The sequence below is a fragment of the Oryza glaberrima genome, chromosome 2 (genome assembly GCF_000147395.1).
Source record: "Oryza glaberrima chromosome 2, OglaRS2, whole genome shotgun sequence".
NCBI classification, from domain to species: Eukaryota; Viridiplantae; Streptophyta; class Magnoliopsida; order Poales; family Poaceae; genus Oryza; species Oryza glaberrima.
This window is the reverse complement of record NC_068327.1, coordinates 6,612,670-6,637,279: the sequence shown is the minus strand read 5'-3', so window position 1 is coordinate 6,637,279 and position 24,610 is coordinate 6,612,670. Positions and strand designations below refer to the sequence as shown.

The 24,610-nt window shown below is 40.8% G+C and overlaps 3 protein-coding genes and 1 long non-coding RNA gene across 4 annotated transcripts; 2 read left to right on the top strand and 2 right to left on the bottom strand.

The window, feature by feature from the left end:
• Window positions 1-1,772: 1,772 nt before the first annotated feature.
• LOC127762471 (probable serine/threonine-protein kinase SIS8) lies at window positions 1,773-9,052 on the top strand. Its single transcript, XM_052286997.1, has 12 exons — window positions 1,773-2,970; window positions 3,422-3,525; window positions 3,613-4,457; window positions 5,230-5,270; window positions 5,675-5,743; window positions 5,849-5,949; window positions 6,073-6,151; window positions 6,236-6,334; window positions 7,314-7,382; window positions 7,912-7,961; window positions 8,054-8,230; window positions 8,334-9,052. The coding sequence occupies exons 1-12, from the start codon at window positions 2,077-2,079 to the stop codon at window positions 8,416-8,418; spliced, it is 2,613 nt and encodes an 870-aa protein (XP_052142957.1). The 5' UTR covers window positions 1,773-2,076; the 3' UTR covers window positions 8,419-9,052.
• Window positions 9,053-9,459: 407 nt separating this feature from the next.
• On the bottom strand, window positions 9,460-13,461 carry LOC127762472 (elongation factor 1-gamma 1). Its single transcript, XM_052286999.1, has 8 exons — window positions 13,307-13,461; window positions 13,135-13,188; window positions 11,950-12,099; window positions 11,819-11,879; window positions 11,677-11,729; window positions 11,427-11,528; window positions 10,849-11,350; window positions 9,460-10,084 (listed from the first exon to the last, which is right to left on the bottom strand). Exons 2-8 carry the CDS (start codon window positions 13,141-13,143, stop codon window positions 9,705-9,707), a joined length of 1,257 nt encoding a protein of 418 aa, XP_052142959.1. The 5' UTR covers window positions 13,144-13,188; window positions 13,307-13,461; the 3' UTR covers window positions 9,460-9,704.
• Window positions 13,462-15,054: 1,593 nt separating this feature from the next.
• LOC127762473 (elongation factor 1-gamma 2) lies at window positions 15,055-18,440 on the bottom strand. The gene is made up of 8 exons (XM_052287000.1): window positions 18,321-18,440; window positions 18,138-18,198; window positions 17,023-17,172; window positions 16,891-16,951; window positions 16,749-16,801; window positions 16,572-16,673; window positions 16,004-16,493; window positions 15,055-15,679 (listed from the first exon to the last, which is right to left on the bottom strand). The coding sequence occupies exons 2-8, from the start codon at window positions 18,144-18,146 to the stop codon at window positions 15,300-15,302; spliced, it is 1,245 nt and encodes a 414-aa protein (XP_052142960.1). The 5' UTR covers window positions 18,147-18,198; window positions 18,321-18,440; the 3' UTR covers window positions 15,055-15,299.
• A 264-nt stretch (window positions 18,441-18,704) lies between these two features.
• On the top strand, window positions 18,705-24,410 carry LOC127762474 (uncharacterized). The gene is made up of 4 exons (XR_008015539.1): window positions 18,705-18,796; window positions 21,756-22,016; window positions 23,341-23,627; window positions 23,733-24,410. It is a non-coding gene; the product is annotated as an uncharacterized LOC127762474 (long non-coding RNA).
• The last annotated feature ends 200 nt before the right edge of the window (window positions 24,411-24,610 follow it).

The following is a 24,610-nucleotide window of genomic DNA, read 5'->3' as shown; positions in this document are numbered from 1 at the left end:
CGATGGCGACTCGGTCACTAAAATAGTGTAATTAATTAAACGACAAATTAAGCAACAGGAGAGCCGGCCCCAGTGCTTATACGCTTCTCGCCCAATGAATGTGGGTGTCTGCATGGTTCCAAATCTGCCGTTGAAAGTCAAACAAAACCTTCATGGTTATACTTGCCGGCTAATACAACTCATCATCGTCAGGAGGCAACCACTTTTACCGAAAATTAAAGGAGAAAAAAAAACTGAAGGCTTCTATTTTGTTACAAATAAATAAAAAGTTGAAACGTGAACAGAGTTTGGAGTAGATGAAGACCAACGTTAGTAGGTCTAGCCGTCTTGGTCAAACCTAGAAATTCCAAATGATAGTTTATGAAGATTTGATCTTTGAAGGAATAGCGTAAAATTCTTGGTAAAACTACTATGATTTTATAGCATTGAGTAAAAATTAAGTTATCTAGAGCTGAGAGAGAAATGCATATATAAACCAATGAGGTGTTAGATCATTATATATAAGGTTTTCCTTTTTCTAGACGTGTAAAAGTTGTTCATTTGTTGAACACACATGGTACACGAAGAATCTTGATTTTTGAAACCAGCTGAATTTTTGTTACCCTAGTGATTATCTTGTATCGGAATGTAAAGTGACATTAAGCTTCCACTATACTCGCACATTGTCATGATGGAGAAGAACGTAGTAGAAGGTCAGGGATAATCGCACATTTTCTCTCTAATGCCGGCATGACGAGGATCCTACTTTTCGTTGTCATTTTTAAGTTCTTAATAGAGGGGAAGAATGTAAGGATGTATTGAGAAGAAAAAAAAATCCCTATATATGTTGTGAGAGGGAAAACAAAGAGAATCGGGTTGATGATATACATAGCTCATTTTTAACTTGTCGCTTTCAACTTTGAATATTATGAATGTATGCTAAGTTATTAGAAGAAACTTTTGCCGATAGAGCGATGATTTTCTAATCAAAATAGGGGCATTTAGGGCTATAAAGGATAAGATTAGAAAATACAAACTAGTGGAGGGTTAGAATAAAAGGTGTGAGATGTAAGGATGCCTAAGATTAAAACATCTTTTATTAGGTGTAATATTTCAACTTTTAATGTTGCCAAATTTTTATTTGAACAGATGTATCTCAGCTCTATAGATTTGGTAAAAGTTTGTTCCAATCCAAATGACTGAAGAATGTGCTTTTTCTTTCCTTTTTTAATACTTTTATTCTCTCATTTTTGCTACGTATGTTTTCCGAACGGAACTGCTAAACGGTGTCTTTTTAAAAAAAACGTAGGAAAGTTATTTTAAAAATTTATATTAGTCTATTTTCAAGTTTTTTAACCAATACTTAATAATTTATGTTAATCTGTGAGACTGTAAATCCATTTTAAGCGCTGAGGAGAAGGATTCCCAGCCTAAAAAAAAAGTATTATCCAAAAAATGACCTTTTATTTTTTTTCTTATAAACCCACAATTTGCCGAACACGTCCATACAGAGCTAGGTTAATCTAGAAGTGGGGATTAGTGTCAAACCATCCAAAAAACTGAGTTATCCATCCATCCACTCGGAAGCCTCTAGTCTGGACCACGGGCCTGCGGATCAATCCCAGCCGCACGATCCAAACCTGCCACGTCACCCACGCTCCCCATCATCATCCGATCCCCCCAAACCGGAGACCGCGCAAGCAACCCAACCCAAACCAGTCTACCACTACTACACGTCGAGCAACCCAAAATAATAATAATAATAATAATAATAATAATCCAAAAATAATAAAAGAGGAAAAAAAAAGTGGAGAGAGAGGGGAAGATGCCGATGCCTTCTTCTTCTTCTTCCTCGCTTCACCTTGGCAGCTGCTACCCCCCGCGCGCCGAGGCGAAGCCGACGCGAAGCAACGAATTTACAGCGGCCGCCGCGCGATCGAGCAGCGCGGGAATGGATTGGTAGATCGGCGGTGGTGGTGCTCGGAGGAGGGAGGAGGTGAGTTCGTCGGGGTACGCTGATTCGTTGGGTTGGGTAGGCGGATCGGATCAGGGAGGAGGAGTTGTATGATTCCGTGGTGGTGGTGGTGGTGGTAATCCATGTCACGCATGAAGCATCTGCTGCGGAAGCTCCACCTCTCGGGTGGGGGCGGGAGCGGCGGAGGAGCGGCGGCGGCGGGGGCCCCGTCGGGGGAGCACCACCACCGCCCGCGGCAGCATCGGCGGTCGTCGGCGCAGCCCCCGCCGCTGCCGCCTCCTCCGGTCGTCGCCGCGGCGGCGGCGACCGAGGCGGCGCCGGTGATGGCTCCTGTTGCGGCTCCGGTGGTGGCGGCGGCGGCGGCGGCGGAGGAGCCGAGGGGGATGGGGGCGGACGCGACGATGACGCGGCTGGAGGAGGAGTACCAGGTGCGGCTCGCGCTGGCCATCTCGGCGTCGGATCACGCGGGGCTCGTGGACGCCGACTCGGTCCAGATCCGGGCCGCCGAGCGCATCAGCCTCGGCGGCGCCGCCGGGGACCGGGGCCCCATGGAGGCCCTCTCCGCGCGGTACTGGAACCACTGCGTCGTCAACTACGACGAGAGGCTCTCCGACGGGTTCTACGATGTGTGCGGCGCGCCGATGCATCCGCACTTCCAGGCCAAATTCCCCTCCCTGACCACCCTCAGGGCGGTTCCCGTCGGTGGAGACGCCGCGTACGTGGCAGTTTTGGTCAATCGGGAGCGTGATCCGGCGCTGAAGCGGCTCGAAGGGAGGGCTCTGGCAATTGCCGCGCAGGATAGGGCGGAGCATGGTGGAGTCGCTTCGCCGGAGCTCGTGCAGAAGATTGCAAACCTTGTGGTTGATGCTATGGGCGGTCCGGTGGATGATGCTGATGAAATGAACAGGGAATGGGGAGTGAAGAGCCGCGCGCTATGCCTTCAGCGCAACAGTATTGTTCTCCCTCTTGGTTTGCTTCCCATTGGGTTGTCACGCCACAGATCTTTGCTATTTAAGGTTAGTATCTCTGCAGAAGTACTGTATTCTACTTCAATCCAGTCATTCACATAGGGCATTAAATTATGTTAAGTGTAAGAAAATATGGGAATAGCCCCATGGTAACAATTTCCATCTTGTTGCACAATTTACATTGTGGAATGGTTGTTTAAAGCACAAATGATTCCCGATTCCAGTTATGATATTGAAAAATGTTTAGATGTTTAGTACTCACCTTCAACCAGTTATATTGTCCATTATGAGCTGTGGTAGTCCAACTGTGGAAGCCAATCTAGTTCATTTATGGGCATCGGTAAATCTTGAATTTGCTGTATGGAATGGATAATTGAAATGGTTGATGAAAAAGAAACACCTTTGAACCTTGTTTCATTGACTACATATCTTGGTGACAGCTTTCTACGTAAGTAGGTTTCTGTTGGACAAAGAAAATAACTGATCAGATTGGTTTCAGGTACTAGCTGATCGAGTTAATCTACCATGCAAGCTTGTCAAAGGAATATATTATACGGGGACAGATGAAGGGGCTATTAACTTGGTTAAAATTGATTTTGACAGGTATCTACATTGTATCTTTACAATCTTTCAGTATTTAATATTAGGATATCTTCTGTGTTGATATATAACAATCAAATCCTATTGCAGTGTTGAATATATAGTTGATCTGATGGGAGCTCCAGGCACATTAATCCCTTCAGATATTTCTGGCAGTCAGTTTCAGGACTCCAACAATAGTCAACTGAGCAATGATGCCATCGAGGAGAGTGTTGCAGAACTATGCATAGCCCTTGAGCAGATTAGTGCTGGATGTAAGAATACAAGTGACATGGGGGGAAGTTCATCTGAACAAAAATCTGCTTTAGCACTAGCAAGTTCACAGCTGGAAGACATCTTCCACACAGAGAACCCGCTTAAACAAAGTACCATATCTGATGAAGGGGAAATTCCGCATCTGATGAAAGTCAACGATGCTCCCATGTATTTAGTGCCCACAGAAGTGGACCCACAGTTTGCACAAAATTTGCAAGACTTGCTCCTGGAGGGCACTGCATTGCTACCCACCTATGAGAAACCTGAAATATGCAAACATACTGCTTCTGAAGATGACAAAACTGCAGGATGGTTGGTAATCGCTAAAACAGGTCAAAATTTGCCAAATGGTCATGTAGCGGAAGATTCTCCATTGCAACATGGCAATACCAAAACACTAGCAGTAGTGAATTGTTTCCATGAAGATGCGCAGCATGATGTGGGGAATACAGAAGCAATTGGCAGAAATTTGGATTTGCATGATCATACAGCTCATGCCATTGCCAACGAGGACCAAAGGTTTTCTGAGGACTCTTTGGTGAAGATGCCAGGAAGTAGCAATGGAAACTTGGACAAGTCGAGCTGTTCTAGCACGAAAACAATCAGCTCTGTTATAGATGACGTTGCTGACTATGAAATACCATGGGAAGATCTTCATATTGGAGAGCGCATTGGTCTAGGTATCTGCATTAATTCCAAGATCTTATATTACCACTTACTAGTATAGCAGTAAGTATTTAATTAAGAGGTAGCTTCTCTAAGGGGACAACATACTGCATTTCAAGTTTACAATGAACACCAAGTTACATGAATATATATGCAGAAAGAGTAAATGTCTCTTGCTCTCTACATGGCACTAAATACATTAGTAATAAATACATTCATTTATTTGATTGAAAATTCAGACTTTTTATGGTTCTTCCTTAACATTTTTGGTAGTCATCCACTTTGAAGCTTTGTATTGTGAAATCGATCTTGTTTCACAGACATTGTTCTATTTTAACGACTGGTGCTTGTCTGAATGCCTCTAATTTCCAAAATATACGATATCTGCTGCGCGTATCATGGATTTTTTTTTATTTAGGAACTTGCTAATGGTTCAGTTTTAGAATGAAGGTGTTCTAAATTATGAACTTTTACAACTAAACCAACACCACTTTCATTGCGTTATAATTCGCTGTCAACCAATGGTGTTTTCTGTGTTATTGGCCAAAGTTGTATTATGGAGACACTGAAAAATAAAAATAAAACTGCACTTATTCAGGCTAGAGAGTGGAATAAATTAGCTGGATTTTGCAATGTGATCCCCATCATTATTTCCTTTTTAATTTTTTTTGACATACTGAACTAAGTTAAATTTTGTGTTATTTTATACCATTACTCTGTAATGTATTGGATACTTTTCTTTTGTACCATTACTCTCTGTGTTCTAAACTAAATTTATTTTTGCAGGTTCATATGGGGAAGTATATCATGCAGATTGGAATGGCACTGTAAGTCACATATTTGAAGAGCAATTCTTATATTATATTTTGCTAGCAGTACGAAGTGGTCGTAAGGTCTATAGCTTAAATAGTAAGGTAATACCTGTGCCATATAGTTCCTATAGTAAGACAGTACAGGACTGGATAACTACTGCGTCTGTACGAACTAGCTCATAAATAGAGCTACCACTGGTTCATTGTATTGCAAAGCAGTGACTTTTAACAGGTAACTATTGGATATCAAAGGTTTGTTGCCTAGGAAGGCCAATAAAACAAAATAGGGAAATATCAGGCCCACTGTAACAAATTTACCAAGCTGGAAGAAACAAAACATATATGATTCATTTTCACCTAAATTGCCATTGTTTTGTGAGTTTCTTGCTCTGGTAATTTATTGTCCTCATCTATTGCAGGAAGTTGCAGTGAAGAAATTTCTTGACCAGGATTTATCGGGTGTTGCACTAGATCAATTCAAATGTGAAGTGAGTCCACTTTTAAGATTTAATGCATTGCATCTCTTTTGGAGTTTGTGTATAAATATTATCGACTTTATTTCCTCAACTGAGTGTGCATTCCTTCTCTTCAAGGTTGGGATCATGTCAAGGCTGAGGCATCCAAATGTAGTTCTGTTCTTGGGATATGTGACACAACCACCAAATCTTTCGATATTAACTGAATACCTTCCAAGGTTCCTCCAACTTTGTTTTTGGTTTATTCAGTCAACATAACCATTGGCTCCTTCTACTTTTGTGCATATGTTATATGAGCGGAAAGAGATATTACAACAAAGATAACATACTTCCTTTTTCAGAGGGAGCCTTTACCGCCTATTGCATAGGCCAAACAGTCAAATTGATGAAACACGAAGGCTAAAAATGGCATTGGATGTGGTAAGCTTCAGGAAGCTGTTTTGTTTGTTTTTGTTGTTGATGCTTATTTTTATACCGTGTTGACAGTTTATTATTGTCTTGCAGGCAAAAGGGATGAACTACTTGCATGCTAGCCATCCTACTATTGTGCATCGTGACTTGAAATCCCCAAATCTTTTAGTGGATAAAAATTGGGTTGTTAAGGTGACTTTCTCAGAAATCACAACCCTCTTCTCATTCAATACAGAACAAAAAAGCTTACTAGTCTTGTTGTTCTGTTTCATCTTGGATAAACCTTGTCTGTTTTCTCATAGGAAGAATATAAGATTTGCTGAAGTTGATATGATATTTGTTTGGTATCAAAAAGATGTTCTGCTCTTTTTTTTTTCAATGTAGTGTTTACATGAAACAGAACATTTGGATACACTGGACTACATTTTCTCGATTATAATACTGTATGTAAACAGACCTTGTGGTGATTGCCAGTCTGCCACTGATCAGCTTGTCTGATACCCAGTTGTTGAGCGACCATTTAAATAATCCTATACTTCTGGGTTATTCTTAGGCAAGACAATAAGCTATCAAGATGGGATGTTGTACCAAATGAATTTATGGTCTGCTTGGTTTAAGCTGTTGCATATTTCTTATAGAGTCATATTTCTCATATGGTTATTCCCCTGCTTTTGGGAATGACCATGTTTCTCATACTTCACTATATGTGTTTGATGGATGAGATGGTTATGGACATGGTCACATGGACCAAATCATTTATTTCCTCAAACCACACAAGTAGGTATGTTTAGATTTTGGATTGGGTGGTCCATTCACCATCTCATTCATCAAATCAAAACAGCCCATGAAAAGGTATGCTAGTGGAGACCTCTAGGCATTAGCTGCTGTTTGGGTGCTTTGGGGAAATTTATGGAGAAGTAGTTAAATATCAAGGTTCTGTTAGCTTAGAGTGAGGGATGTACTGGTAACAAGTTGCTGGTTCTACTATACATGCAAGTAAAGTAGATCTAGCTAAACTTGTGTAGAATACTTGACAAATTGTTTATCAGAATTCAGCAATGCCCATTAAAATGGAGGGATCCATGTTCCTCTTTAATTAGCAATTGCATCACAAAAAGCTTCATGTCGTATAGACTAATAATATTGTAAATACATGCATTTTTTCATGCAGGTGTCAGATTTTGGCATGTCAAGGTTGAAACATCACACTTTCCTGTCCTCTAAATCAACAGCTGGAACGGTAATATCCTTGATGCTCTAGTGACTTTCTTTTTCATGTTTTACCTCGTTTTGATTGTATGATAAGGTGTTTTTTTTTTTCATCTTTGTTCTCCAGAAACTCTGGAATATCGCACTATTGCACTTTACACGGCTAGGATATGCAAATCATTTGAACTTTAGACTTCAAAATAACACATTGATTGCTCTGCCTGGTGTTTAGATGCAATATTTGAGGCATTGGATAATGCCGGTGTCCTCAAACAGAATGGTTTATGCAAAACATTGTGCAATGTAGTTTGCTCTGCACAACTAATTTTGTATAGATCAGTTCAAGCCATGCTCTCTTTACCCTAGTTACTTTCACAGGGTCTTTTTATTTTTTTCTGGAAGTAGAGCCTCACCCTTTTTAGACAACTCATTGTTAATCCAAGATCATGTAGTGGCATAGTGTACTATATTAATAACATTTTTATTGTTCATTTGGTGGGTGTTTCCTGTAATTAGCTAATTATTCCATCACCTTGACCATATTTTATGTTGGGCTACAGCCGGAGTGGATGGCACCAGAGGTTCTACGTAATGAGCCATCAAATGAGAAGTGAGTTGCTTAGTTTTCTCATGACATGTTGGCCTTTCCATTTACTTCCTGTCATGTTCTCCTGCTGATTGAAAATTGAATGCTGGCATCAGGTGTGACGTCTACAGTTTTGGAGTAATCCTATGGGAACTAGCAACAATGCGTGTACCATGGAGTGGACTGAATCCAATGCAAGTTGTAGGAGCAGTTGGGTTCCAGAACAGGCGACTAGAAATTCCCAAAGAAATTGACCCACTGGTGGCTACCATAATATCTTCGTGCTGGGAAAAGTAAGAACAAACCAGCCCGGATAACATGCTACTCTTCTCATTCTACCTAGTTTTACCTGCCACTTGCTCCACTGATAATGACCCCCAATGTTCTTTCGTGCAGCGATCCAAGCAAACGACCATCGTTCTCCCAGCTCTTGTCACCGCTGAAGCAATTACAGCGGTTAGTTGTTCCAGAAAACTGCTGACATCCCTTCCTGAGAAAAAAAGTCTCAGGTCAAACAAAAAATACAAGTATGTAAGCTCTACTACTACAGAGGCCAAGTTTTTCATGTTGAAGCTTTGTGGAGATGTATTCGCAGTCTCTGCATGCAGGATGGATGTGCATGGACGAAGGTTCTACGCATCCTGTTGTGAAAAAAAAATGTGACAAAACTCTCTCTGAAGCCGTGCAAAGGCGCTGCTGGAGAAAGCAATAGTGTGTTAGTCCCAAGTGAAGAAATGTGGTGCAACACGAAGTGCTCTGTGCCATCGTAAATAATTTGTTCAGTTCTGGAATTTGGAACGGTGATTCTGAGAATCAGAATTTAACCACAAAGATAGGATCTTGGTTTTCGTTCTTTTTTGTCTTGCTTCATAATTGGAAAAAGGAGAAAAGGTCAGGTTGAAAAAAATGGAAAAGGGAAAACGAAATCAAAAGTTTTGTGGCGTCTGCAAAAAGTTGCGGCCCGGTATTTAACCAGATGCAAATCTTGTATATCATTTATACAGAGTTTTACTCTGCATCGTCTTGAATATGCATCTTAATATCTTATTACCTTTGGTCCCTTTCTTTCCTATAATATTGTATGGTTACTAGCGGAGATATTGTTGGTATGGTGATGATGATGTAAGTTCTGGTGCCCATAATTATGTACACGTTATGTTTGAGCGCATATATCTGTACAAAACTTTTGACGTAAAAGACTTGAACACAAACCGCAGTTAGGCAAGCTGAATTGACTCCTCCCTCTATCTCACAAAAAACCGCAGTTAGGATAAGACATAAGCTAGAACAACGAATTTGAAAACGCTAAAAGTAAAGAATCCCTACAAATTTGAATTTGGACAACGTTAAAAGAAAAGAATCCCTATGAATTTGGACACCACTAAAAGAAAACAAAATTGAAGTGAATTTGGACAACGCTAACAAAAAATCTGACAAACATGAACATCACTGTACCTCTTTTACTTGCATAACAATTCGAAAACATCAGAATTGCCAAGTTTATCATATGAGCAGCAGCCGATTCACAAGGAATGGTGTGTTTCCGATGATGATTCGATGGATAGTGTCTTTAACAACTCAGAACTACAAGATAGAAGGGCCAAAACTCTTAAAAACAGCACACAGAAACGAGAGCACACTCAATATAGACTATTATAACCACAAGCTGATAGTGTTTTCTTTATCAGAATCATGAACTATTTTCGAACGGTAAATCCAAAACCTAAATAGCTCATTTTTCCACGGTATCCTTGCTCCAACGACGCCTCACTTGAAGCATTTCGCATCCAGCAAAGCCTCGCCCTCAAATGGCTCAAGGTCCTCAATCATGGCGCTGACGCGCTCCTTCTGGGCCTCATCTGAGATGTCAACCTTGGTCCACTCATAGAGCTCCATGTCGTAGACCTCATCCATGACGAACTTGGGGATCTCGGGGCCACGGAAGAGCCAAAGACCCTTCACCTTGAATGGCGGCTCAGAGCCGATCACAAGCATCTTCCCGAAGGCATATTTGCGGCACAGGTCCATTCGCTGCAGGAACCCACCAACCTTGTTCATGGTCACGAAGGACACGGTGTTCTCATCATTGTATTTGTAGTCGCAGAACCACAGGGAGTAACCTTCTGGGTCATACATATCCCAGAAACCTGCAATATACATGAGAAGATAACTTGAGTACAATTCACAGCAGTTCAAACTCAACAGAAGTTGGTGTAGATGAGAAATAATGGTGTAGAAGTGCTGAGGTAGTTGTTTTGACTGCAACTTTAGCAGTCAACACATATAGCCATCCATCAAGCCACCAATGGGCTAAGATGTTGAGCATCTTCTCTAACTAACATGTTAATTTTCTCCATCCAACAACAAGAGGCTAACAGTTTTTGCATGCTATAGTTCTCTAGCTAAGATGTTAATTTTCTCTAAACTAGAATGTTTGAGATACAAATTGACACAAGAATAGCATAGTTAACAGTGTCATTTTTTAAAGTTCTGAAAACAAGGCGTTTTTTTATTTATAGTCCAACTTAATATTTTTATTAATTTTCTGTTTCATTGATTTCATGGTTTTGGAAATATTCGATAAAGAAAGAAAGGAAAAGAGATGCTCTTGGTCTAGCCATTGGTTGCTTGTTGGATTACTGGATGTGATGACTGCTGAAGTTGCAGTAAAAGCAACAACTCCAGGCCTTCAGCTGATCCTGGACAGCTAGCTAGTTCACAGTTGAAAAGTAACTAACAACATATAACATCTAAAAAAAGTCACATGCATGCTTGCTATTTATGATGCTACACAAACAAATTCTAACGGGTATCCTAATTTGTATTCATATCCTTTGCAACAAAGCAATGCAATAAATTTGTCTATCTGGAAACTTTTTACTGACTAGTAGATTCCAAAAAAGAAACTTACCCTTGATAGCAACCTCACGGAAGTTTGTTTTTGTGTTTGAGTATAACCTCTTCCACTCATCGAGGATCATTTTGCTTGGAGGGAGCAAATCAAGAGGATTCTTTGGCTTTGGCTTTGGTGCTTCCTCTTCCTCCTCTGGTTTCTCAGCTGCCTTAGGCTTTGGAGCTTCTTTTGGGGCCTCTTTCTTGGCTTCCTTTGGCTTCTGCTCCTTTGGTGCTGCAGCCTTCTTTTGAACTTGTGGGACAGAATCTGCCTGCTTCACGTCACCCATGACTTTCTTAAAGTTTGGCTGGTTAACCATGGTCCAGAAGTACCTCTCAACATGAGGGAACTCAGAAGTAAAATTCTTGGTCATGATCCGAGCAAAGCCCATGTAGAGGTTGCATGTCATCACAATATCAGCAAGAGTCACTGAATGGCCAACAAGGTATGTGTTTGATGCAAGGTGTGTGTTGAGGGCACCCAATGATCTCTTCAAAGCAGCAATAGCTGCTTCCTCACTCTGTTAGGCAGAAACAAGATTAGATCACAAATTGCTAACAAGGAGAACACAACGATACCCACTTGACCATACTTACGGCAGCAACATAAGGAGCAAATCCAAGCCGTGGGAAGAGCCATTTTCCAGTATTAGCATCAACCTCTGTGGCTGAAAAGTCAATCCACTGTTCAATGTGGGCCTGAAAGAAACAAGAAATTCAAGGAGCCGGTAAAATAATCAAGAATGATCCTAAATGTCTATGAAAGATCAACCTGAAAGAAACACAAAATTCTAGGAGCTGGAAAATAATCAAGAATGATCCTAAATATTTATGAAAGATCACTCACATATTCAATTAGTGAAGACCCATAGAGTGGGTTGTCAGACTTCGAGCGAGTAACTTCAGGAAAATGAGAGGAACTTAGAACTAAATCAAGCAATAGAGAGAAAAGGATTAAAAGAACGGAATCCTTGCTATGTATCACTTACCATATCGTGCAATCGCATTGCTTTCAAAAACAGGACCATCAGGAGTCTCTAGAATAGGGACCTGAAAGGAAACGTGTCCAAATCAGATTCTGTGCAAATGTACCAAAATTCAGAGGTGGTTTTGCTCAAACCTTCCCAATAGGATTCATCTTGAGATACTCAGGAGTCTTGTTGGAGACACCCATCTGAAAGTTCTTTGCCAACTCAACCTTGACACCAGAGTACTCGGCAGCAATGAGTGCCTTGAATGCATTCTTGTTTCCATCGAAAGTATGCAATACCTACACCAATGCAAGTTACAAAGTTGAGCGTGAAAATAGGTTAGGGAAGTGCATGACATGACAACACTACAAGGACAGTTTGACTAGCATGTCCATAAGGATGGATACACAAACATGATAAACAAAAAATATACAAACAACGGGACAAATTCATAGATCAAGCAGCACATATTACACAGTGACTTTAGCCATTCAATGTTCTACAGAGTGATGGTCAATACATACATATTATATAATTACGTGCACAAGTGCTGAGCTATAATGTCTGCATGAGACATGTCTACATGCTCATCGGCTATTCAGAAAGTGAATAAGCCTTCATTTCCGAAACTCCAAATAATCCCATTTGCATCAAACAGGAAGCTGTAAGCGTTCTAGGAAAGCAGAGCCCTGTGCGAATCTCTACAGGATAATGTATATATTGTCAACAAACTGTCATGTGATCAGGCTTTCATTTGTATGCATTTGAATTTGGTCTTACATCATCAAAATTATATAAGAAAGGCTAACTATTGGAAAACCTTGGCAACAATCTTTAACACTTGGGATCAAATAATCAGAAATATAGACTAGAAAAATTTCGAAGGCAGGTCCTTGCTTCCTCACTGCACAAATTATTTAATATTCACTTGATCCGCCAGCATTTGAACCAGAAAGTAACAAAGTAAAAAAAAAAAACCAGAAATCTGCATTTCAACGAGCTTGCAAGACAACATTAAGAAAATAAGAGATGCTAGACATAGACCGAACATTGTCCACCGATCTAAATAAAATCCGTGACACCTAAACTGTCACCACCCTACCAAAACCCTCCCTAAATGCTGGGTAGAAATGCGCACCAAATCAACCCTGATCGTGCAGAAAAAACGATATGCTTTACAGAAGACTCATACAGCAATCCACAGATGCTACAATTTGAAAATGAAAAAAAAAAAAAAAAAAAAAAAAAACTACACCCCACCGCATCATGCCAAGCTTCTCCACTAAATCAACTAAAGAACACGAGCAAACGAGGTTAGATCAAGAATCACTTACGAGCGCCATCTCGACGGGGCCGCCGCCTTAGCTCCCACTCACTCGATTTCAGATCTGCACATCATGAGGAAACAAAAATCCAAAAAAATTTAAAAAAAAATCCGCAAAATCAGCAGTACGCAACAATGGCGCAAGCACACTAGTTAGTTGTAGCGAATCGGGGAGATCTTACGGTGGCGGAGGCGAGGCGAGCAGTGGCGGGAGCAGCAAGACGAACCCTAGTGGAAGAAGTAGCAGCGGCAGCAAAAACAGTGGAGGGATTCGACGCAGCCGATTCTACTTACGATCTCGCCTAGGGTTGCGCGCGGGTGATCTCGGCCGTCCGATGAGTAAGCCTTGCGACAGATCGGACGGCGCAGAGCAGATCCAACCACTCCGTAGGCGGGCATTCGTCTGGCACTCTGGCCCCTTCCAGTCGAGCCCGTTGGATCGAAACGGGCCTTGGGCATTTTTTCTAAAAAAAAATTAAATCCATTTCTTTCCCATAAAAAAATTAAAATAAATTTTAGAAAATTATATATATAGGTTAATTTATCATAAAACTACGTACAAAAGTATTGCCACACTTGTCTAAGTTGAGGCGATCAAATTCTTGGTCACACTTTAGCAAGCCTAAGAAAATCTTGCAACACCTTTTTGAGTCAATGACGTATATGACTTGTTTATTGAAAGAGAATCTTGCCACAATTGTGATTACAACCAAACACCCTAAAATTTACTCAAAATTAAACTAACCAAAGTTATTAAGGGGAAGGAGATTAGTATTACAGAATACTGAGTAGAGTAAGGACCAACGTTATTAAGGGGAAGGAGATAGTATTACAGAATACGGAATGGAGTAAGGAGGATTTAATGTTCGCATGGTGGTGATGCTGTGAGTTAATTTCAAGGTATGTATAAAGGTAGGGTCTAATATGAGCTCTTTATATTAATTAATGTTGCTAGAGACTATATCCTACTACCTCCGTTTCAGGTTATAAGACTTTCTAGCATTCTCCACATTCATATAGATGTTAGTGAATCTAGGCACACATATATGTCTAGATTCATTAACATATATATGAATATTAGCAATGTTAGAAAGTAAACGGAGGAAGTACTACAGTAATAAAGACAATAAGTTTTCTAAACCATTAATGCATAAATAAATTTTTATTATACTTCTTTCATTTTTCTCCACTCTCATGCAACAAACTTTTCGTTAATGAATGCTAAGAGTAGACTCTGAGCCGTTGTCATGCGTAACAACGATGTTTCTCCTTCCTTCCATCCCTTTCTTTCACGTGACTCTGAGGAGCCGTTGTCATGTCATGCGTCCCTCTCTTTCTTTCACGTGACTCTGAGGAGCCGTTGTCATGCATAGCAACGATGTTTCTCCTTCATTCCCTCTGTTTCTTCCACGTTAACTCTGAACCGTTGTCACCCGTAGCAACGATATTTCTCCTTCCTTCCCTTTCTTTCTTTAACGTCACTAAATTTACTCGGCAAATGCTTAGGCAAGTTGACACATTGACAAAACGCAAATCTCTGATCCATGCGTTGTAGATCCCATTTTTGATTCAGGAGATTATTATCCGGCTTACCAAGCTATGCGTTTCATGTAAAAAATTTCTATATAATAGAAGTTTCTTGGAAATATTTTTCTAAAGCAAAATTTTAAATTAATAGTAATTCGTTCATTCATTCATTTATATACCCTCAAATAGCCATCACCAAAACAGATAATCAAGAAAATCTCAATAGAAACGAACATGGCCTTCGTCTGCGTGCCCAGCGCTGAAAGCAAAAGAAAAAAAAAAGAAACACAACAAACATGAACAACAGAATAAAATACATAAAATAACCCAGCACCATAACTCGTTTTGTTGCCTATTTCCAAAACATTATCAGAATGGCAAGTTTAACACGTGAGCAACAGCAGATTCGAATGGTGTGTTTCTGACGATGATTCGATGGATAAGTGTCTTAACAACTTAACTACAAGGTTAAAAAGGGCCAAAACTCTAGCAAACAGTACAAAAAGAAAAGACCAGCACACTCAATATTGACTAATATAGCCACATGGTGATAGTATTTTTTTTTTTCATAATCATGAACTATTGTAGAAGGGTAAATCCAAAACCTAAATAGCTCATTTTCCACGGTATCCTTGCTCCAACGACGCCTCACTTGAAGCATTTCGCATCCAGCAACGACTCGCCCTCAAATGGCTCCAGGTCCTCAATCATGGCGCTGACGCGCTCCTTCTGGGCCTCATCTGAGATGTCAACCTTGGTCCACTCATAGAGCTCCATGTCATAGACTTCATCCATGACGAACTTGGGGATCTCGGGGCCACGGAAGAGCCAAAGACCCTTCACCTTGAATGGCGGCTCAGAGCCGATCACAAGCATCTTCCCGAAAGCATATTTGCGGCACAGGTCCATTCGCTGCAGGAACCCACCAACCTTGTTCATGGTCACGAAGGATACAGTGTTCTCGTCATTGTATTTGTAGTCGCAGAACCACAGGGAGTAACCTTCTGGGTCATACATATCCCAGAAACCTGCAATAAGTGAGAAGACATGTTGAGTTCAATTCACAGAACTTCACACACAACAGAAGTTGGGAGCAGATGACAAATAATGGTAATCAAAGAGATATAACTTGCTAACAGTTGACAGGTCAACAAACAAATTTGCATTGACTCTTTAGTAGCTGTTATAATTTGTAAGCCAATTTGTACTCATATCTTTCTAGTGTACTCACAGCAATGTAGTAAACTTATCTCTGTGGAAACCTTTTTAGTGACTACTAGATTCCCAAAAGAAACTATACTTTTCTACGTGGAAACCTTTTAGTGACTACTAGATTCCCAAAAGAAACTTACCCTTGATAGCAACCTCACGGAAATTTGTTTTTGTGTTTGAGTATAACCTCTTCCACTCATCAAGGATCATCTTGCTTGGAGGGAGCAAATCAAGAGGGTTCTTTGGCTTTGGCTTTGGTGCCTCCTCTTCCTCCTCTGGTTTCTCAACTGCCTTAGGTTTTGGAGCCTCTTTCTTGGCTTCCTTTGGCTTCTGCTCCTTTGGTGGTGGAGCCTTCTTTTGAACTGGTGGGACAGACTCTGCCTGCTTCACATCACCCAAGACTTTCTTAAAGTTTGGCTGATTAACCATGGTCCAGAAGTACCTCTCAACATGAGGGAACTCAGAAGTAAAACTCTTGGTCATGATCCGAGCAAAGCCCATGTAGAGGTTACAGGTCATCACAATATCAGCAAGAGTCACCGAATGGCCAACAAGGTATGTGTTTGATGCAAGGTGTGTGTTGAGGGCACCCAATGATCTCTTCAAAGCAGCAATAGCTGCTTCCTCACTCTGTTGGGCAGAAATAAGATTAGACAACAAATTGCTGACACAAGGAAAACACTATGACACCCACTTGACCATACTTACCACAGCAACATAGGGAGCAATTCCTAGCCGTGGGTAGAGCCATTTTCCAATATTAGCATCAACCTCTGTGGCCGAAAAGTCATTCCACTGCTCGATGTGGGCCTGGAAGAAACATACAATTCTAGAAGCTCGTAAAATAATCAAGAATGATCTTAAATATCTATAGAAGACACTCACATATTCAATCACTGAAGACCCATAGAGTGGGTTGTCAGCCTTCGAGCGGGTAACTTCAGGAAAATGACAGTGCCTTAGAACTAAATCAGATATGATAGAAAAAGATTAAGAGAACTCCAATTCCTTGCTATGTATCACTTACCATATCGTGCAATCGCATTGCTCTCAAAAACAGGACCATCAGGAGTCTCTAGAACAGGAATCTGAAAGAAAACGTGTCCAAATAAGATTCTGTGCGAATGTACCAAAATACAGGGATGGTTTTTGTTCAAACCTTCCCAATAGGATTCATCTTGAGAAACTCAGGTGTCTTGTTGGAGACACCCATCTGAAAGTTCTTCACCAACTCAACCTTGACACCAGAGTACTCGGCAGCAATGAGTGCCTTGAATGCATTCTTGTTTCCACTGCCAGCATGCAATACCTAATCACAGACGAATAATGTACATAAGGTTGGAGACACAAGCATGATAAACAAAAACGATACAAGCAGAGGAACCAATTCACAGATCAAGAAGCATATATTACAAAGTAACTTTAGCTTCCAATGTTGTGCATAGCGATAATCAATGCAAATAATTATATAATTATGTGCAGAAGTGCTGAGCTACATAAGGTCAACGTGAGATCAGATATTCTGAAAGCAAATAAAACACATTTTTGAAACTGTAAATGAATCCATTTGCATCAAATAAAAAGCTCTAAGCGTTCTAGGAAATCAACCCTGTGCATGTCTATGCAGGATAACGAGTATAATGTTAACAAGCCGGCAAGACACTGGGCACTCATTTACTTGCATTGAATACAAACTTACTTTGGCATAGTGCAACACTTGGTATCCAATGAGATAATCAGAAAATAATGACAGTGCAGAAAAAAAATCATAGCTCCTTACTACAAATTAAGTAATTCACTCCATCCACTAGCATTAGAAGCAGAGAGTAACAAAGTAAAGAACACCATAAATCTTCTTCAACCACCAGCACTTGAACCAGAAAGTAACAGTAAAAGAACACCAGAAATCATTGATATCAACGAGCTCGCAAGCCAGCATGAAGAAAATCAGAGATGCTAGACATAACCGAACATTGTCAACGATCCAAGTCAAATCCTGAACACCTAAATTGTCAACACCCTACAAAAACCCTTCCTAGATCGAAACACTGGGTAGCAATGCGCATCAAATCAACCCTGATCATGCAGAAAAAAAGATTTTCTCATAGCAGACTATACAACAACCCGCACAAGCTATAATTTGAAATGAACAACCAAACCCCCCACCGCATCAGGCCAAGCTTTCCCACTATTAATCCCCACAAATCAAACCAATTCGCACAAGTAGCAACACGTGATAAGCATGAACAGGTAACATGGATAGATCACACTTACGAGCGCCATCTCGCCCTAGCCGCCGCCTAGCTCCACTCAATCGATCTCGATGATCTCAGATCTGCACGTCATGAGGAAACCACAAAATTTTACATATGTATCAAAGAACTCCGCAAAAACAAGATTCGCAACAAGCAACAATCGCGCGAGCACAATAGCTGTTGCAAATCGGGGAGATCTTACCGTCGAGGAGGCGAGGCGAGCAGCGGGAGAAGCAAGACGAAACCCTAGTGGAAGTAGCAGCAGCCGACGAGGGATTCGGCGCCGCCTACTTATGGAGGCGGCGGCGCCCGCCTCGCGATCTCGCCTAGGGTTGCCGCGCGAGTGATCCTGACCGTCCGATGAGGGATCGAACGGCGCAGATCAGGCTCGGCATCTCCGTAGCCGAGGCCATTTGTCTGGGCCTCTTCAGTCGAGCCTGTTGGGCTGTAACGGGCCTCATGCCTTCGCTTTATATGTTGGGCTGAAATGGGCCTTAGGCCTTTCTTGTTGGGCCTTCCAGTCGTAACGATCCTTTATTTTTTTTCTTTTCTGCTTTTTTTTTGTGCTGATTAGTTTATTATTATTGCTTCTCCCACGGCGTCGGGTTGGGCTGTGCTCTCTGGGCGCGGCGGCGCGCGGCGGCGTCGCCGGCGGCGGGCGGAGATGAGTTGTTGCAGGTATACGCGGCCTTCTCATCGTCTTCCGCTCCTAGACCCTGGGTTTTTGTGTTGGCTGGTGAGATGGAAGCGCTGGCGTGATTTGCCCTGCGACGCTGCGTCGTCGCTCACCACATGTTCGGCGAAATGCGCCCCCGGCCAAGATTTGTGGTCTGGTACCTTTCTTGCGTGTGGCGACGCTGGGTGTTGAGCTATATGAGCTTGTAGAGGTTTCTGTGCGTCCCTGATCTTGGGTTCGGCTGTGGATGTGGTGGTCGGAGAAGCATCCGGCGGTGCCTTAGTTAGTGCAGAAAATTCGGCGTTTCTTTCGGCATTTTTACCATTTACGGCTTATTTGCACCGGTATAAAGTTAGGGATCATGATTTTAGTCAAGGTCTCACTGGCATTGTGGTTTGGTCCTGGCCATATGTGCTTAAGTAACTGGATTGGAGCGATATGACTGTTGATTAAAAGATAGTGACAGTTTGCTTATGATGCCTCTTAATAGTTTTGATAGTATCATATTCTATATTTGACGGGTCCAAGTGCCAAATGAGACCAACAGAGACGGTAGAGATATACCTTGCCTAGTGACTGTTTCTACCACAATATATGGTGGCGGTGGGTGCAACTGGAAACTGGACACAATGGTTGTTCTTTATTCTTAGATTGATGTAGTTTCATTCATGTATTCTCTTGTGCCTTGCTGCAATATTCGTAAGCATCAGCATATTGTGTCGTATTAAGGACGTCGCATAATTCTGATTTCTGAAAGCTAAGTGCGCTCTGCCGCGCTTTCAAGTTGAAGTTTTATGTGTTTGTGAAGATTTTGAGAGGGAAGGCCAAATCTTTCTTTCTTTTTTTTTTTTGCAAGTATTATAGTAAAAAAAGTTGGACCTACAGTGAGATGAAAATCAATCTTAACTTCACCTGTAGTGTATACCTTGAACTACAGGTAAGGCTTGTGTCAAAATTATTTAGATGCTGTCAGGTCACTAGTTTTAATCTGATGCAATAGTTCAAGCATGTTTTCCGTACCTTTGATTCAACCATATTTTTTGTTAAATACTTTAAGAAATGTGGCTCTATGTGTTAAGATTAGATTATTGTTTGTCTATCTGAACTCAGAGAAGTCTGCAGCTGCTGTACCATAAGCTTAAATAGCTGTTAACCAATACAAACCCTTTCGTGTGACATTTTTCTTTAGATATATGTAGGCTGCACCTTTATTGAACATACAAAAAGGATCTAGATGGGTCATTCTCATAGCTTAGAATAACATCTAATTAAAAGCTTATAACTCTGCGTGTAGGATCAAACAGCCTGAGCAAGTTCCGTCAAGTGAAAGCGGCTTGTGCAGCTTTGTTCCTAATGTTGAAATGTTAAGGGAGGAAGGTGGGGGGGGGGGCATGTGTATATTCTTTACAGAAAAATAGGAACATAAGACCTCTGCCTTGGAATCTGGTAGTCACTAGTACAGATCCTTCCATCTGTGACGGCCCCTAACATGCCTGGAATTAGTAGGCCGTCACAAGGAAGTAATCTCAATCGGGCCGAAGTTTCACCCGATTGAGATATGGTCGCACAGACATGCTAGTGTTCATGTCTGCTTTAAACAAAAAACAAAAAAGAAGCACCAAAATAGAACACTTTATAGATTACCTGGCATCAGAAAATATACTTATACAATATACACTTCCTATCATCACATTCATATGTTAAGAAATCCGTACCCAGACGATTCTCCCCATCCTATCCATTAGCTAGTCCATTGTCTTGACTTGTCAATGTCATATGTTTCTTTTCAAACTTTCCTGGATACACCTTTATTTTGTTGTTGCATGGTACAAACATTCACAATTATTTTTGAGACATGATTGCAAGATTTAAGCATGAGAGAGAAAGTACATGTAGTTGCTGCATACGCTGTGTTGTTTTCTTTCTTCATATAAATGAAATTCAATGATGTGATGGAAACATAGCGAGAGGTAGCACATCAGGAATGTTCTCCCAGCTGAGCTCTGAACATAATCCATCCATTCAACTATTTGCATATGGCATGTTATTTTTTTTATGCTTTCTTAGTTATTATGTAAACTATTATAGCTTAATTTACAAAAAAAAAAGTAGAGGTGGAAATTTTAATGGTGAGGCATCACATTAGAGTTCCAGGAACGTGCAGTGAACCAAAAAAAATTGGCGCCTCAACAGATCAAATCTTATGATTGTTCTGATATTGTGTGCTTCTGTTGTATCAAAGTAAGAGACTTACAAAATAAGTGGGAACAATATTATAGGGCCTGTTTGGGGGAGCTTAAGATTCTAATAAGCAGCTGATTAGTATCCAGCTTCTGAGAATCTAGAAAAACTGGGTTTCCCAGCTTCTGGCTTCTAGTTCATTTCTTGGATTCTACAACTATAGTTTCTCAGAATTTGGACCAAAAGCTGGACTGTTTAGGGGAGCTTATGATTCTGGGAGAAGCTGTAACAACTAGAAGCTTCCCCAAACAAGCCCATAGTTTCCATCCTTGATTTGGTAAACCCTCATTTCCTTTTTTACCCCTAGTTTTGAAAAATTACCTGGTGCATCATTCACTCGTAGCATAATCTCAAAATCATGTGGAGTGACATTAAGCCGAAAAATAAGTGGTTGTGGCTCAGCCCTTCATCACACCCCTAGGTTACCTTATCCAGTTCCTCTCAATTAGTGTATTCTTTGTTTTCTGTCTTTTTGTTGTTTCTTTAATAACAACGGCTCGTTATGGCTGTGTGCTGCGCAGAGCCACTTATTGCATTGCTTGGTAATCACATATTTGTCTTATTATATTATCATAGGTATACTTTTGAAAAATTAAATCAAATTATGATCATATCTGAACTATTCCATCTCTTATTTTTTGTACTATTGTGATTCATTGATTTACATGTTTACTAGCAGTTACTACATTTCTGATATTATTCCTGTAAGTGTCATTGCAGGCCTCCTTTTTCTTGATGATAAACTTGGTATTGCCTACTCCTAGAAGATGTTTGACAATTGGAGACTGCAGCGCAACTTTTCTCAAATATCTAGGCCTTTCTTTGTCCTAATGAAGAGAAGTTTGCAAGATTGGAAAAAAGAAGTGATTCTTGGCAATGCCTGTTGTGTATAGAACATTTTATTCACTTGGGTGCCACTGATAAGCCTAATTCACCATGAACACCTCTCAGTTGGGTTTTTGTACTTTAGCCTGCACTCTGGTATGAACACCTCAGCTTCTTCACTCAAGATTACTATTTAGATTTTATTTTCTGACTCCTTTTTATTTCCCTTTCCTCATTTCTACCCCTGATTTTACCATGATTCTGTTAACTGAGTATTTAGAGCTAACAGAGAATCATTTTTTGCTGGAGTATTTGGGAACATTTTATGTTTAGCAACAGTACATCTTCTGATATTCTTCATGAAATTCATTGCTAGACTGGCAGCAACCCTTCAAAGCTGAACACTGTAGCATTCTGTTTTCTTTCTTATTATTTAGTAATGATGAAGTGCATGTATATACATAAACCCTCTCACTTGTGTGTATCATGATCCCACACACACATGAGGGTCCACGTAGGCATGGAGCGTATTGTGTCCTTTTGCACAAAGCCATGATCCCGTTGGATTTGCAAGAGCCTTGTGAAAGCTACATTTTTGTTGGCCACAAGTCTATCATTGAGCTGGGCACCTTACATCTTGTGACAGTGAGTGAATTTATTCTCATAGACACTCTTGCTCAAGGAGTGATTCAAAAGGCTCATACGTATACATCTTAACCATCATACAAACTAGAAGCTGGCTGTCTATCAAAGTGAACATTATCCAGCTATACGAGTGGTACGATAAGAATTTGGTAGTGTGGCCTGAAGTTTTCATGTAATTATCTGTGAACATATCTATACGGCCTCTCTCTAGTACCGTATTAGCGAAAAGCTGTCGTTTGGCTACATGCTATTTTTAACTTTTATTTTGTGGCATACTTTTCCAATATTTCACCGGACATCTTGAGCGAGACAGAAGTATCTTATGGTGTTGTGTGATGTTTTGAGGATAACCAGTCATTTTCTAGTAGATCTATTCTATAGCTGAGATCTCTTTCTTGCTTCCGTTACGTTTGGAGAATATAGCATGCATGTCTTAACAGAAACACGCTCTTACATTATTGCTACTACTGTAGCTTAAGCACATGGACTGTCAACATAAGTAAACGAATGATGTCACAGCTGCAGCCTTTACCATAAGAGTTTGATCCTTCAGTAGATGTTAAATTTAGATATATGGAGTAGATGTTAAATTTAGATTCAATCTCCTTCAGTATTGCTCAAGCACTTCGAATGATATTGCATCATGCATAACAAAATGGCTCATTACACAATGATGAGGCAAGGACAGTACTGTTTGCGGTAGTATGGGGGATCATTTGGTCACTTCTTGAGATAAGATTGTGACAAATTCATTTAGATGCTTAATATTGATAACATATACCACCTTATCAATCTCAAATTTCTGTGCTGACTTATAGCTGCACTCTTCTTGCAGTATCTTTATTTATGCAGGAGGGATTACTCCGGATAAATCATAAAGGGTCTAGATCCAATGTCACGAAGACAACTTCTGCATTCTGTCTGAGGATATGACGATTCACAACTGAACCATGCCTGACAGATTATTGTGCAAACCGAGGCGAAAAGTTCAGTGCAGAGATCTGCTCGTCATTTCGTCGAGATGGTACAAACCCAGGTGCTAGCTTCTCCAAAATACCAAAAGAGCTCCAGTCCCAGCTCTCTCCTACTTCATCAGTATCCTTCTTCCCACACAGCTCAGAGGTGCGTCACCGATCTCGATGCACTCTGGGAAATGCCTACGCGACACGTGTCCTACTCCTATTGCTATCTTTGATGATCACTGATTCTCTCTGCTCTCCATTGTAGGTTGATCGATCAACGATCTTGCCAAACGGGCGTTTTCGTTGTCGACCTCTGTCTCCTTTGTACGCATATATACCGCGTACATACGGAGGCGCGCGCAGTGGGCGCGCTGCGCTGCCAGCCCCAAAATCTGCTCCATTAGTTGCTTGTTTGGGAGCGCTCCTCGCTGAGCTTTGTCCCCAACGGGATCACGAGAGGGGGAGGAACAAGTTGCCCAGATTTTGGACCCTTGCCAATGGAAGTGTGTGGGCTTGTCATGTGGGAAGAGCCGTCGCTTTCAGGGTTTAAGCTGTTTCTGCTCCTCCTCTCTCTTGCTCATGGGCAATAAGTGAGATTTTGGTTGCGCATTAGAGGGATGTGTGCCATGTTTATTGCAGCTTTGGCTTTATTTTAGTCCCTCGACCTCTCCCAAGTGATGATAAAGACTGGTTGAATAGTCAGCAGGCAGGCCGTAGAATGGCTAGCGTATGTAACAGTATGATGAGATCATGCAATCAGTATATCCTGTTCTGAGTCGTGGAAAAGATTTGCCCTTTCATGGACCTAGGTCGACTCTGTTCATCACAAATCAGAGCAGGTAAAAATATTTTTCCTAAACAGTAGTATATTTTTAATCTTTGAACTGATGATGGTATAAATGTCTTGTTGATGTTGCTGTAGGCTCTGGGGATATATATATATATATATATATATATATATATATATATATATATATATATATATATATATATATATATATATATATATATATATATATATATATATATATATATATATATATATATATATATATTAGCTGTGCTGAAACTCTTGGAATTTGATCCTCCGTACTTGGCATATTTCATTAATGTAATCTCTCTCTCGGCCTCCTACTGCCGCCA